The following is a 14,079-nucleotide window of genomic DNA, read 5'->3' as shown; positions in this document are numbered from 1 at the left end:
CTTCCCTCCCACAGCTGGGATGGATCCCAGGAGTCCTGGCTCCCAGCCCTCCCTGCTCTAACCCCCCAGATCCCATCCCCCTCCCCAAGCCAGGAGGAGATCCCGTCCCTGGCTCCCCTCCTCTACCCCCCCCCAACCACTAGACACTTTCTCTCCCTGTCCAGCTGGTGCCCAGGCCTGCATAAGAAGCAGCCCTTTGTCTCCTGAGCCCAGATGGTGCTGCAGGGAGCGGCCGGTCTGGCTCTGGCGCAGCCTTGCAGAAGGTGAGAGCAGCCGCCAGAGGGGTCAGGCAGGCGAGCACCGCGGCCATGGCTAGGACGGGCCCCCGGGGCGGCTGGCTGGGTGGGGAGCTAGCAGGCCTGGTGCAGTTGGCGAAATATTCCATGTGGATTTGCAGGAAGAAGGAGTCAAGAGCGGGGCCGGGCCAGGGGCAGGACAGCGCCTCGGCCATGAGCGCCGTGCAGTTGGAGAGGTCGCTGTAGATCCTGCGGAGGGAAAGGAGGAGATGTGAGACTGAGCCTGGCCAGGTCTGCGGGGTTTGGGGCTTCAGGGCGCAGCAGCCGCCAGCGAGGTCCCCCAGACGAGCCCTGAGCTGGGCACTGGCCGGGGGTCCCCACGCACCACAGACCGCGTGCACTCAGCACCCTGCTACCCAGCCACTGCTGGGAGCTGTGCAGCCACATATGGGAAGCCACACGCAGCTGACGGTGCGCTGCACACCAGCCCGCACGCCACACGCAGCCAATGGTGCCCTGCACACCAGCCCACACTCCGCACGCAGCCAATAGTGCCCTGCACACCAGCCCACACTCTGCATGCAGCCGATGGTGCCCTGCACACCAGCCCGCACTCTGCACGCAGCCGATGGTGTGCTGCACACCACCCCGCACGCTGGATATTGAATGCAGCCGACAGTGTGCTGCATACCGCCTCGCACACCAGACGCTGCACGCAGCCAATGGTGCCCTGCACACCAGCCCGCACTCCACACGCAGCCAATGGTGCCCTGCACACCAGCCCGCACTCTGCATGCAGCCGATGGTGCCCTGCACACCAGCCCGCACTCTGCATGCAGCCAATGGTGCCCTGCACACCAGCCCGCACTCTGCATGCAGCCAATGGTGCCCTGCACACCAGCCCGCACTCTGCACGCAGCCGATGGTGTGCTGCACACCACCCCGCACGCTGGATATTGAATGCAGCCGACAGTGTGCTGCATACCGCCTCGCACACCAGACGCTGCACGCAGCCAATGGTGCACTGCACACCACCCCACATGCTGGATGCTGCATGCACCAGTGGCACTCCGCACAATGCACCCTGCTCTCAGCAGGCTGACAGCTGCGCACAGGGAGACAGGACATGGCAGGCTAACTCATTCGAAAATCCCCTTCCCCCTCGGGATCATTCCAGAGCCGGAGGACTCGGGGCCCCGGGACCTGTCTAGAGCGGGACACCACGCTCTACCCCAGAGCCTGCCCGCCCCGGCGCTCTGCCCACACTCAGCTCCCAGCCCCAGAAGCAAGGATCTGTCCAGACCTGCCGATCTGGTCCCACTGACACCGGCTCCGCTCCGGCGTGGCCATGACCGTGGCGTGGAAGGTGGTCCAGCAGTACAGGGAGATCCACTCCAGGTAGGTGTCCCTGCAGTGGGCCAACCCCCCGTCCTCGGCGAAGGGGCCTAGGAGAAGAGACCTGCCCGTTAGCCACCCCAGGGGAGCCTTGGCGGAGCTCCAGGCTGGGCGCAGGCCCTGGCACCGCCATGCCAGCCTAACCTGCTCGGCCCTCAGCTCCTAACAAAGCACATGGGCTGGGGGCAGATGAGGACCCCAACCCGCAGCTCGGCCCTGTGTCCCTCCGCTCCTTCCACTAACTCTACCCCCACAGTCCAGCTCCTGCCCCCTCCCAAAGCCCAGAGAGCGTCCCTCGCACTGGGCTGTTGTCTGGGGCACGGCAGTGTTAGAACCAACCCCAGGCTCTCCGGAGAGGCTGTTTTGAGAGCTCCAGCTAAGGCAGGGGATCCCAGGGGCCTGGCCAGACACTCCAGGCCACCCAGCGGGGGCCGTGGTTCGGAACGAGCCTCAGTGCGGCACAGAGCTGGGACGGCAGCTTGCGAGCTGGCTGAGCTGGTGCAGTTGGGTGTTCCTAGGAATGGGAGCCCGGCAGGGCAAGCGCCGCGTCCCTCTCTCTGCCCAGCCCTGGGGCACCCCTCCACCCTGCCCCGAGTGGGTCTGCGATGTGTGATGCACGGTGCCCCCAGGCACGGTCCTGAGGACCCAGGGAAAGGTGGGCACAAGGGGCGTCACTCACCATCCTCCTCGAGATACAGGTAATGACCTGCAAGAACAAAGGGGCAAGATCAGCGCAGGCCGGGGAGGGCGGACGTGAGCCAACAGGGCCTGGCCAGGGGGAATCGGTCCAGCTGTGTCGGGGGCCCCATGAGCAGCGGGGGCACCGTCTCTCTCACCCTGGTCCAGGCTGCTCTAGCTGCTGGCTGGGACCTTGGGGAATCCTCCAGGAAGGGACCCCAGGAGCAAGGGGTCCCCATAATGCTGGGTGGGGGCCACGGGGGAGCTGAGGATGGCTCCGAAGGGAAACCCCCATGTGCCGGCAGCTCAGCGTCCCTACAGCAGCCACCTCAGGAGCAGGGGCAGCTAGAGGGTGGGGGGGGGGTGGCGCAGGGTGAATGTGGGTGTTCAGGATCGGGCCCCCAGGATCCCGCCTTGGAAAGCGAATGCAGGGCTCTCTTACTTTCATCTTCAAGGTCTCCGTAGGTCAGCTCCCCGTGGCCTGCAGCAGGAGAAAAGAAGCACATAAGAACGGCCAGGCTGGGTCAGCCCAAAGGTCCATCTAGCCCAGTGTCCTGTCTGCTGAGAGCGGCCAACGCCAGGTGCCCCCGAGGGAATGGACACAGCAGGGAGCCCTCCCCTGTCGCCCATTCCCAGCTTCTGACAAACACAGGCTAGGGACGCCTTTCCTGCCCACCTATTAGCCATTGCTGAACCTGTCCTCCATAATTGTATCTAGCTCTTTTTTGAACCCTGTTAAAGTCCTGGCCTTCACAATGTCCTGTGGCGAGGAGTTCCACAGGTTGACTGTGTGTTGTGTGAAGAAATGCTTCCTTTTGTTTCTTTTAAACTTTCAGCCTACTAAGGAGGAAAGGAGAGCGATTGTGGGAGAGGTGGGGGCTTGGGCCTTTGGTGCTGGGCCTCCCCCCCCCCAGGCCACTCTACACCCAGGCGTGTCACCTGCTCAAGCTGAGATGAGCGCTGCAGTCCCTCCCTAGCACAGGTCCAATCATACCTCCGGGGAAGGATTCCCATCCACCCCTGAAAGCTGTGAATATGGGCCCCATAGCCCAATATGGGGCCCTGCACCAGCTCACCTGGACCTCCTCCCACCCCACCCAGCACAGCCCCACTGGCTCTTGGTGCCTTGGCCCGGAACAGCTGCCTCAGCACCACCGGCCGGGCCCTGGCTGGGAGCACGACACGCTGATCAGCCCCTGGGCTTCTAACCAGCCCAATAAGTCACCCAGAGCCACGTGGCACCTGCTCTGCCCGAGGCTCCTGAAAAGGGGTCCCCCGTGGGACAGCCCAGCAGAAAGGAACCCAAACCCCTGCAGGGGGGCAGGGGTGGGGAGTCAGAGCAGGCTATCTCCCTCCCCCCCCATATGCCAACTAGCCACCAGGGCAGGAGCCAGCCCACATAGTTGCCCCCTCCCCCCGGCCTTTCATGGCCCTACAGGCTTGTGCAAGGAGAGCAGCCCGTGGCTCCCGCCCCCTCCTCTCTCCCAGCTGGGACCTCACAGCCGGGCAGAGCAGCCGGGCAGGGGCTGTGCGGGTGGGAGACAGCGAAGGGCTGAAACGCGTCCGGCTCCAGAGTCAATACCAAGGGCCCGGCTAGGGGAGCCGCTGCGCCCGGCCAGGTGATGCACAGTCCCCCCGGGGTCCCTCCAGCACAGCAGGGAGGGCTGGGGAGCCCACGGGGTGCTGGGCGTGTGGAAGGGGCTGTCCCGGGGGTAGCAGCCTAGGAGAGGCAGCTCCCTTCCCATCAGTCCATTCCCGCGGGCAGAGCCGGGGCCGTGGACAAGGGTTGGTCCCTCAACAGGGCTATTGCTGGGGGTCCCTGGGCAGCCTATCAGGGCTGGAGCTGGGCTCAGCCCCCCAGCAGGGTAACTAGGTATTTTTGCACCCAGGGCAAAATCTTAACGATCCCCCCCCCCAAGGTCAGTCTGCGCCATGCGCTTTACTGGGGCAGCTTATTGGTTTTACTTCTTGCATCTCTGCGCCTCTGATTTGGATGCACCCAGGGCCAGCGCCCTGCCTACCCTGCCCTTCTTACGGCCCCACAGCATCCAACCCGCTGGGAATCGGACCACGCGGGGCTCCCAGGCTCTGGCACTCCCGCCCCCCTAACCGGACGGGGGGAGGGGGCAGCTGCCTTACCCCACTGCAGAAGAGGGATCAGCAGCCAGCAGCAGAGGTGTCGCTGGAGCTGGGAGGCCATTCTCCCCTGCCAGGCCCACGGGTGCAGAGGGTTCCACACTAGCAGGGCCCTCAGTCCCAGATATCGCCCCCGCCCTTTATCACCCCTTCGAGTGCCCCTACTGGTCGCAGCCCGGCCAATGGGAGGGAAGAGGCAGGGAAAACACCAAGGGGCTGGACCTTCCAGGCTCCAAAGTCATCAGATAAGAGGCCAGGTGAGATGCGGGTACCTGTGCAGGCAGGGTGAGCTGGGGGATGAGGGAGCTGGCTGGGCTACTCGGGGTGGGCTGGGGGCTGGGAGGCGGCTGGCTGGTACCATGCAGTTCTGCTTATCCAATGTTTTCCTAGCTCTGCCCCTTCTTCGTTGGGTGTAATTTATTAAGTGCCCAGGCTCTTGGGGAGTTAGCATGGTGGTTATGGGGCAGCCACTGCCCAGGCCCCCGCTCTGGAGTAGCCACACGGAGCAAAGACAACAGGGAGAGAGGAGGAAACACCCCTGCCCTTGGAAAATCTCCCAGTACCAAATCTGTCTCTCGTGGGAAGAGGCAGAACTGGCGGGTGCCAGGATTCCAGCCGGCCATGATACGATGTGTCGGGACTGGGTGGGGATCAGCCGTGTCTCATTTGCACTCTCTCAAGCAGCGGGGCGGAACCTTTTTTGCGTTCGGGGGCCGCTGACCCGCAGAAAAATCTGTTGGGGGCTGCACACACGTGAGAAGCAAAACAAACAAACCAAAAACCCACCGCACTGATGTGACCCCTCTGACTGAGACGCAGAACGAGCCTTCCCCACATTCCCACACACCAGAGCCGAAGGGGGGCAGCTTAGTAGATTCTGTGGCCCCCCTTGGCTCTGGGTTGGGAGTCCCCAATGCTGGGGGAGGCCTCGAGCTTCAGAAGCCAGATCGAGGCAAGCTCGGGTCATAGGTTACCCACCCTGGCTCTATAAATTAGGGCCATGCAGGGCCTTGCCCCCCCTCCCCCCCGGTATAAATTAGAGCAGCCTCAGAGTTCTAGCTAGCGCATCACTCCTCTGGAATGCCCTCAGATAGCTGCCATGTGGCACCCTGGCCATACCCCCACAACAGGGCTGTGTGCAAGCCATTTCTAGAATCAGAGAATACTAGGACTGGAAGGGACCTCGGGAGGTCATCGAGTCCAGTCCCCTGCCCTCATGGCAGGACCCAGTACTGTCCAGACCATCCCTGATAGACATTTATCTAACCTACCCTTAAATATCTCCAGAGATGGGGATTCCACAACCTCCCTGGGCAATTTATTCCAGTGTTTCACCACCCTGACAATTCGGAACTTTTTCCTAACATCCAACTTAAACCTCCCTTGCTGCAGTTTAAGGCCATTGCTTCTTGTTCTATCCTCAGAGGCCAAGATGAACAAGTTTTCTCCCTCCTCCTTATGACACCCTTTTAGATACCTGAAAACGGCTATCATGTCCTCCCTCAATCTTCTCTTTTCTAAACTAAACAAACCCAATTCTTTCAGCCTTCCCTCATAGGTCATGTTCTCTAGACCTTTCATCATTCTTGTTGCTCTTCTCTGGACCCTCTCCAATTTCTCCATATCTTTCTTGAAATGCGATGCCCAGAAGTGGACACAATACTCCAACTGAGGTCTAACCAGCGCAGAATAGCACGGAAGAATGACTTCTTGTGTCTTGCTTTTTTTGCAACAGCATCACACTGTTGACTCATATTTAGCTTGTGGTCCACTATAACCCCTAGATCCCTTTCTGCCCTACTCCTTCCTAGACAGTCGCTTCCCATTCTGTAGGTGTGAAACTGATTGTTCCTTCCTGAGTGGAGCACTTTGTATTTGTCCTTATTAAACTTCATCCTGTTTACCTCAGACCATTTCTCCAATTTGTCCAGATCATTTTGAATTATGACCCTATCCTCCAAAGCAGTTGCAACCCCTCCCAGCTTGGTATCACCTGCAAACTTAATACGCGTACTTTCAATGCCAATATCTAAATCGTTGATGAAGATATTGAACAGAACCAGTCCCAAAACAGACTCCCTGCGGAACCCCACTTGTTATACCTTTCCAGCAGGATTGAGAACCTTAATAACCACTCTCTGAGTATGGTTATCCAGCCAGTTATGCACCCACCTTATAGTAGCCCCATCTAAATTGTATTTGCTTAGTTTATTGATAAGAATATCATGTGTGACCATATCAAATGCCTTACTAAAGTCTAGGTATACCACATCCACTGCTTCTCCCTTATCCACAAAACTCGTTATCCTATCAAGGAAAGCTATCAGATTGGTTTGACTTGATTTGTTCTTTACAAATCCATGCTGGCTGTTCCCTGTCACTTTACCACCTTCCAAGAGTTTGCAGATGATTTCCTTAATTACTTGCTCCATTATCTTCCCTGGCACAGAAGTTAAACTAACTGGTCTGTAGTTTCCTGGGTTGTTCTTATTTCCCTTTTTATAGATGGGCACAATATTTGCCCTTTTCCAGTCTTCTGAAATCTCTCGTCTCCCATGATTTTCCAAAGATGTTAGCTAGAGGCTCAGATACCTCCTCTTATCAGCTCCTTGAGTATTTTAGCGTGCATTTCATCAGGGCCTGGTGACTTGCAGGCATCTAACTTTTCTAAGTGATTTTTAACTTGTTATTTTTTTATTTTATCTTCTAAATCTATTCCCTTCCCACTGGCATTCACTATATCAGACTTCTCGGTGAAGACTGAAACAAAGAAGTCATTAAGTATCTCTGCCATTTCCAAGTTTCCTTTTGCTGTTTCTCCCTCCTTACTGAGCAGTGGGCCTACCCTGTCCTTGATCTTCCTCTTGCTTCTAATGTATTTATAAAAAGTCTTTTTGTTTCCTTTTATTCCTGTAGCTAGTTTGAGCTCATTTTGTGCCTTTGCCTTTCTAATCTTGCCCCGCATGCTTGTGTTGTTTGCCTATATTTATCCTTCGTAATTTGTCCTAGTTTCCATTTTTTATGACTCCTTTTTTATTTTTAGATCATGCAAGATCTCATGGTTAAGCCAAGGCAGACTTTTGCCATATTTTCTATCTTTCCTATGTAGCGGAATACCTTGCTTTTGGGCCCTTAACAATGTCCCTTTGAAAAACTGCCAACTCTCCTCAGTTGTTTTTCCCCTCAGTCTTGATTCCCATGGGACCTTACCTATCAGCTCTCTGAGCATACAAAAATCCGCCTTCCTGGAATCCATTGTCTCTGTTTTGCAGTTCTCCGTTCTACTCTTCCTGAGAATTGTGAACTCTATTATTTCACGATCACTTTCACCCACGCTGCCTTCCACTTTCAAATTCTCAACCAGTTCCTCCCTATTTCTACATACATTAATGCTCCGGGTTGCTGCCTGAGCAGCATAGGAGGCCTGGAGGGTGGGCATGAATCAGGCTACCGGTACTTCAAACTCTTGCTTGGACCCCTCAGTCCCCAGTGCCGCACGTTCTATGGGTGTGCATAGTACCACGGTGACCTGCGGCACAGAACATAACTTGGCTAGGCCCGGGTTCTCGCCAGACTCCTGAGACCTGGGATCACACTAAGTCAGGGATCAGGCTGAGGGAACTGGCTCTCCCTTAGCAGCCGGACAATACAACCCTGCCTGTGAGCAGCAGCCCCCGGGGTCTTCCAGCTATGCCCTGAAACTGATGACCAGGCAGCTGCACGCACCACCGAGCAGGAAGGCGGCCAGCTCAGATCAGGGTGTAGGAAAAGACGGGACAGAAATCCACCAGTGTCAGCACTTGGGAGCGCCTCCCCTTCCCTGGGGGAGAACTTCTGGGTAGGGGGAATTCAACCCACCGGCTCTAGCAGGTAAAGCTGGGACTATCAATGAGGCCCCGATTCACTCCAGCACAGGGATGTAAAATCCCGTTTAATTGGTTCCACGCAGCGCTACCACTGAGCTGAACCAATTAAAGAGAGAGTGAGGGGGGACCAGCTGGCTCCCAACTCGTCTCCCAGCCCCCCCCACCCCACCCCGTGGGGACTGCCACTGTGATTCTGGCCCCCCATGGGGGCTGCTGTCATGGTTTCTGGTCCGCTGTGGGGGTTGCTGTAGTAGCCCCAGCTAGCTCCCATATGGGGGCCTTGCAGGCTGGAGCAGCCCATTAAGGATGATGTTTTCCAGGTGACCACTTAACTGGTTACCCATTCACATCCCTGCTCCAGAGAGGAAGGAAAAATCCAAACACACCCCACAAAGAAGGGTGATGAAACCCCAGACCATGGGTCAGAGAGGGGGTGTGGGGAATGAGTGAAGGACCAAACCCAAAGGGCCAGGCCCTTGATTGGTGTCAATCGGCTCAGGATCCCCCATGTCACCAGAGCAAGGCAGCCCCTCACGGCAGGCAAGAATCCAGCCCTCACATGCAGTCTAGGGCAATGGTTTTCAAACGACGGGTCATGACCCAGTACTGGGGAGTGGAATGTCAGGCGCTGGGTCTCAATGCTGCAGGAGGATCAGGTGAGCAGTGGGGGGGGGGGGCGCTAAGGCAGCAACCTGCCTGTTGTGGCACTGCAGACTCCGCTGTGCTCTAGAAGCAGCCGGCAGCAGGCCTGGCTCCTAGGGGGAAAGGGGAACACACAGGACTCTGCACACTGTCCCTGCCCCAAGCATTAGCTCCACACTCCCATTGGCTGGGAACCTGCAGTTGGCTGCTTTTGGGGCACAGCATGGTCTGTGGCACCAGAAGAGGCAGGAAGCTGCCTTAGCCCTGCACTGCTGACCAGGAGCCGCTCAAGTTAAGCCCCTCCTGTCCCAGCTCTGCCCCCTCCCAAAGCTGAAGCCCCCTCCTACACTCCGGAGCTGTCGTCCACAACCCCACCCCGGAGCCCACACTCCAGTCAAATTCCGTTGGGTCTCGGGCATCAACAATTGTCTGCAACTAGGTCATAGGAACAAAAGTCTGAGAACCCCTGGTCTAAGAGACAGGAGTGCAGGGGATGTGCTGGCGGCCTGCACGGGAGCGCTACCAGGATGGGCTGGTCTTGCTCATCATCTCAGACCTCACTGTGGAAGGTGAGAAAGGACCATTCTGAGTGAAACATCAGGGAAGGTTCCCCCCAGAGCAGCATGGCCCCCAGGGAAGGCAAGCAAAATACTGGGAGCGAGTTAAGAGAGGGAGGGTTTGGGATGAGAGAGGGGGAACAGAACTCAAGCCCTACCAAGGAGTCATGGTATCACCTTGGGGAAACTGAGGCATTACCACCTGCCCCACAGCACTTAAATGGGGTTGGCTACTGAACGGTGCCTACGTGCGAGGAGATCCTGGGGGGAAGCCGGGGTACAGGGGCAAAACCCATTATCAATGTGAGGGACACCAAGGAATCCACTCCCCTGGGCTCTGTACAGCGCCTCTGCCGGAGCTTCCCCATGGGCGCAGAGCGCTTCCTGAGCCAGTTGGCTGGGATCGGAATCTCAGCCTGGTTTGCTTGTGATCTGCAGCCCAGTCCAGCCCAGCCCAGCCACCAGGGCAGGAGCAGCCCCTGGAGATAAGAGGTTTTCTCAGGCAGGAACTGTTTTCCCTGATTGGAGCCACATGTACACACAGCGCTTCCTGCGCCGGCGCCACTCGCTGAGCCAGAGGGAAGGCCTAGGGCCGTTCTCGCAAAGGCTGGTCCATCCAAGGCCCCGCCCAGCATCCTGCTCAGCCTGGCCCACACCCTGCAGCAGCAGTGGTTCATTGCTTCCCCTCTGTCCTCCTGTGAATGGCAGAGGTGTGGGAGGCCACGCTGCCGTGCAGGAAGCGGCTGTTCTGAGCCTGCGCCGGACGGGGATCACAAAGCCCCATACAGATCTCTGGCTTTGAGGTTCTAACCAGCAGCCCGGCAAACTCAATTACGCTAATGATGATCTTTCCACTTCTCTTCTGCCTGCCCGACCCTCCCTCTCTGAGCACCGGCACTGAGCACCTGTTTACACTTAGAAATTTACTAACCGAGGGTATGTCTACACTACCACCCTAGTTCGAACTAGCGGGGTAATGTAGGCAACCGGAGTTGCAAATGAAGCCCGGGATTTGAATTTCCCGGGCTTCATTTGCCTCTCGCCTGGCGCCGCCATTTTTAAATGTCCGTTAGTGCGGACTCCGTGCCGCGCGACTACACGCGGCATGGACTAGGTACTTCAGACTAGGCTTCCTATTCCAAACTACCGTTACTCCTCGTGAAACGTGAAACGAGGAGTAACGGTAGTTCAGAATAGGAAGCCTAGTCCGAACTACCTAGTCCATGCCGCGTGGCACGGAGTCCGCACTAGCGGACATTTAAAAATGGCGGCGCCCGGCGAGATGCAAATGAAACCCGGGAAATTCAAATCCCGGGCTTCATTTGCAACTCCGGTTGCCTACATTACCACCCTAGTTCGAACTAGGGTGGTAGTGTAGACATACCCAGAGCTAGTCTGGAGTCAGGGTGTCCATGTAACCCACACACCTACTGAGGGTGGCTCACCATCCCATGTAGTGGCACCGAGGCCACTTAGAGAGAGAGAGAAGCCAGCTGGTTTTTAGCTCACAAGGTAGAAGCTCATGCGGTAAGTTCCAGAGGTCCCCGGTTCGGTTGCGCCTCTTGGCGAGACAGCCCCATAACAGCTCAGTCCAGAATAGCTATGGTCAGGGCTCGTTGAACTGCGGTGAGCCCCGCTCGCCAGCCGCGCTGTCCGGTGATCTGCGCATGCGCAGATTGCCCAAACCCGGCTCTTGCGGGTTACAATCTACTTGCCACGGGCGAGTAGATTGTATTATTTGTCAAGCCCTGGCTATGGTGGTGCATTTCCAAGCCCAGTCAACCCCTGAGTTACAGGAAAGTGGGGAGATGGGTGCTCCCTGCCCTTTACAACATATTTAACCTCAGCCCAGGGTAGCACAAAGGGCTCCTCTCACACCGTGGAATCCCCCAAAAGGCTCCACATGCAGACTGGTGCTTTCTCAGCCCGGAGATCCACTCCCCCCAGAGGCTCCTGGGACCAGGGCCACCCTCGCCAGCTGCTGCAGCGCTGTGTTTCTGGTGGTCTTAGCTCAGAGACACTTGCAATACAGGGGTGGTCTCTCCTTGGGAGTCGCAATCCCTTCATTTCCCTTTCAGCAGCTGTGTTTAGCTGCCTGCCCCAGCAGAGCCTGGTGTTTAACCTTTTGTCAGTTCCCATTTAGATTCCTGCTGCTGGAAGAGCGCGATTTGTGTGGAGAGCTCTCTGGCTGGAGGAACAGATGTGCAGATAGATAACAAGTCAACAGGGCACCAGTCGGGCAGGGGGCCCCAGACAGCCAGAGCCGGGAGGTTTGGGGGGGGGGGTGCAGCTGGACACTGTAGGTCTGCAAACGAGCAGAGCTCGGAGAGACACAAGAAGAATCTGACTCCTGGCCCCCACTGAAGTCAAAGGCAGAAGCGCCTTGTGACGTGGGGGCAGGCTGGGGAGCTGCAAGGGCATTGCCACGCGGAGACATGGCAGCATGGCTCTCGGAGGCAGCGGGTACGTGGAAAAGGGCACAGACATCTCCCCTGCTCAGCCATGGCACACTGGCAATAAGAAAAACACCGGCTTTCAACTCAATAAAGATAAAGCAAAACGTAAACAACGGGAGATTTTTGTTGGCGATACCATAGCACAAATAATTCCCGTTTCCCTGGGAGAGCAACGTGAGCCGATGCTAATCAGTGTTTGTTCTGCTAATGCAGCCCCTCGTCCCTCCACGGAGCTGGAAACCCAAACCCAAAGCAAAGGGAGTGTAGAGTTTCGGCCAGGACCTGGAGGGGATTATTACTTTGAGGAGGGGCCAGGCTCCTCCCGGGTGAAATCCTTCTGTGTGCTGGCTCAGCGCTGGCTCCTCAGGGTTCCCAGGAGCGCAGATTGCAAAACAAGAGACCGCTCCTGCCTTTCCCTGCAGGGCCCAGCTGAGAAGGGCAGTGCTCGCTACCCAGCCACGGTGTGTCTGCCCCCCGCCTGGGCCCAGATCTTGCAGCTTCTCATTCACCCGGGGCAGGGCCAAGGCCTTACACCCCACCTCAGCCTGAAGCCTCGTTCCCTCCAGCCTTTCTCCCTAGACAGGCCCAGCCTGAGACCTCTGCCCCGCTCCCCTCGTCCCAGGCTGGCCCAGCCTGAGGCTTCTGCCCCCCTTCCCTCATCCCAGGCAGGCCCAGCCTGAGGCTTTTGCCCCCCTCCCCTCGCCCCAGCCAGGCCCAGCCTGAGGCTTCTGTCCCCCCCTCCCCCCCAGCAGTGCTGGCCAGGTGTCATCCCCAGGGGCTGCCAGATGCTTTTAACAAAAATACTGGACACGCTTGACATGACCTCCCAATCGACATTCCATCTGGTTGAGAAAACACCGGACAGTTCTATTTTCTCAACGTGTTTCCCGAACAGAAAGCTCAAATACTGGACTGTCCCATTCAAAACCGGACACCTGGCAACCCTAGGTACAATATCCAGCTACTGCCAGACAGCGGCTGAAGCTAACACGAGCAGGCTGAGGAGTATGGAGAGTTGCCTTCACCTGTGTTCCCAAGCGGTGACTCTGGCTGGAGACACATGGGATATGTCTAGACTGCGCTGTTTTGCGCAAGAAAGAGGCAAATGAGGCAAAGCGTGGAATATCGCCACGCCTCATTTGCATAACTAATGAGCGGCCGCTTTTTGCACAAGAGGCTTTTGCGCAAAAAGCCCTTCTTGCGCATGAGCCGTTCTTCCGCATTTTTTCCAGGAAGAACCGCTCTTGCGCAAAAGCTTCTTGCCCAAAAAGCGGCCGCTCATTAATTATGCAAATGAGGCACGGCGATGTTCCACGCTTCGCTTCATTTGCATATTTCTTGCACAAAACAGCGCAGTATAGACATAGCCATGGCGTGCAGGCGTGCGTGTGCGCGAGCGGATGCGGTGCATGCTTTCTTTCCCTGGCGCAGTGATTCCTGTGAGCATGTCGGATGCTCCCATTACCCCATCTCCCGGCACGAGGGCAACATGCAGAATAGAAGCTTAGCAACAAAAATTTGCCAGGAAAAGAATCCCTGACGCAGCAGCCCGGCCAACCCATCCACCCAAGCCAAAGGAAACAGATGGGGCCTTGACCATGCCCAAAAGATCAACAAACTCGGCTCTGTCAGATCCCGGGAGGAAGTGCACGCCAGAGCCAAGCCCAGGGACCATCAGAACAAGCGGCATTTAATCCCTCGGATGCTTGATTCTGGCGGCTGTGCATTCGAGCGCCCCCGCTGATCTGGCTCCTAATCCGAGGGGTCTCTCGGGGAGTCAGCGCACAAGCCACATTGGGCTTTGTCGACCAAGGGCAGCAGCTGGAAGCCAGAAACAAGTCGGTGTAACGCTGCTAACTAGAAGGGCAGCACAAACTGCAAACCAAGATGAGCTCCGCGCTCCACAGCCTGTGAGCAGGGCCCAGCAACCTGTGGCCCGTGGGCTGCATGTGGCCCTTCAGGGGAGCAATGCATGGTCAGCGAGATTTGTTACTGCCGGGGTGAAAGTAACTTAAGTTTCTTACAGGCACAGTCGGGGCTTTAGGGCAGAGGGTTGGGGGAGTGTGGTACAACAGTACCTGTAAGAAATGTGGGGAGGAGGCTCAAGGCAGGG

At 57.4% G+C, this 14,079-nt stretch overlaps 1 protein-coding gene across 1 annotated transcript; it reads right to left on the bottom strand.

Annotated features, from left to right (window-relative positions):
• Positions 1-139: 139 nt before the first annotated feature.
• Positions 140-4,552, bottom strand: LOC142821007 (receptor activity-modifying protein 2-like). Its single transcript, XM_075911492.2, has 5 exons — positions 4,449-4,552; positions 2,752-2,790; positions 2,311-2,337; positions 1,540-1,681; positions 140-485 (listed from the first exon to the last, which is right to left on the bottom strand). The coding sequence occupies exons 1-5, from the start codon at positions 4,507-4,509 to the stop codon at positions 140-142; spliced, it is 615 nt and encodes a 204-aa protein (XP_075767607.2). The 5' UTR covers positions 4,510-4,552.
• Positions 4,553-14,079: the final 9,527 nt, after the last annotated feature.

Source organism: Pelodiscus sinensis, chromosome 29, assembly GCF_052426305.1.
Source record: "Pelodiscus sinensis isolate ZL-2025 chromosome 29, ASM5242630v1, whole genome shotgun sequence".
In the NCBI taxonomy this organism is placed as follows: domain Eukaryota; kingdom Metazoa; phylum Chordata; order Testudines; family Trionychidae; genus Pelodiscus; species Pelodiscus sinensis.
This window is presented reverse-complemented; position numbering and strand designations above follow the sequence as displayed.

Excerpts from the sequence above, each read along its gene's own strand:
- LOC142821007 (XM_075911492.2), bottom strand. The coding sequence starts at position 4,509 with ATGGCCTCCCAGCTCCAGCGACACCTCTGCTGCTGGCTGCTGATCCCT. Across the intron at positions 2,338-2,751 it reads CGGAGACCTTGAAGATGAAA|GTCATTACCTGTATCTCGAG; the intron begins GTAAGAGAGCCC and ends TTGTTCTTGCAG. Across the intron at positions 486-1,539 it reads CAGTGGGACCAGATCGGCAG|GATCTACAGCGACCTCTCCA; the intron begins GTCTGGACAGAT and ends TTCCCTCCGCAG.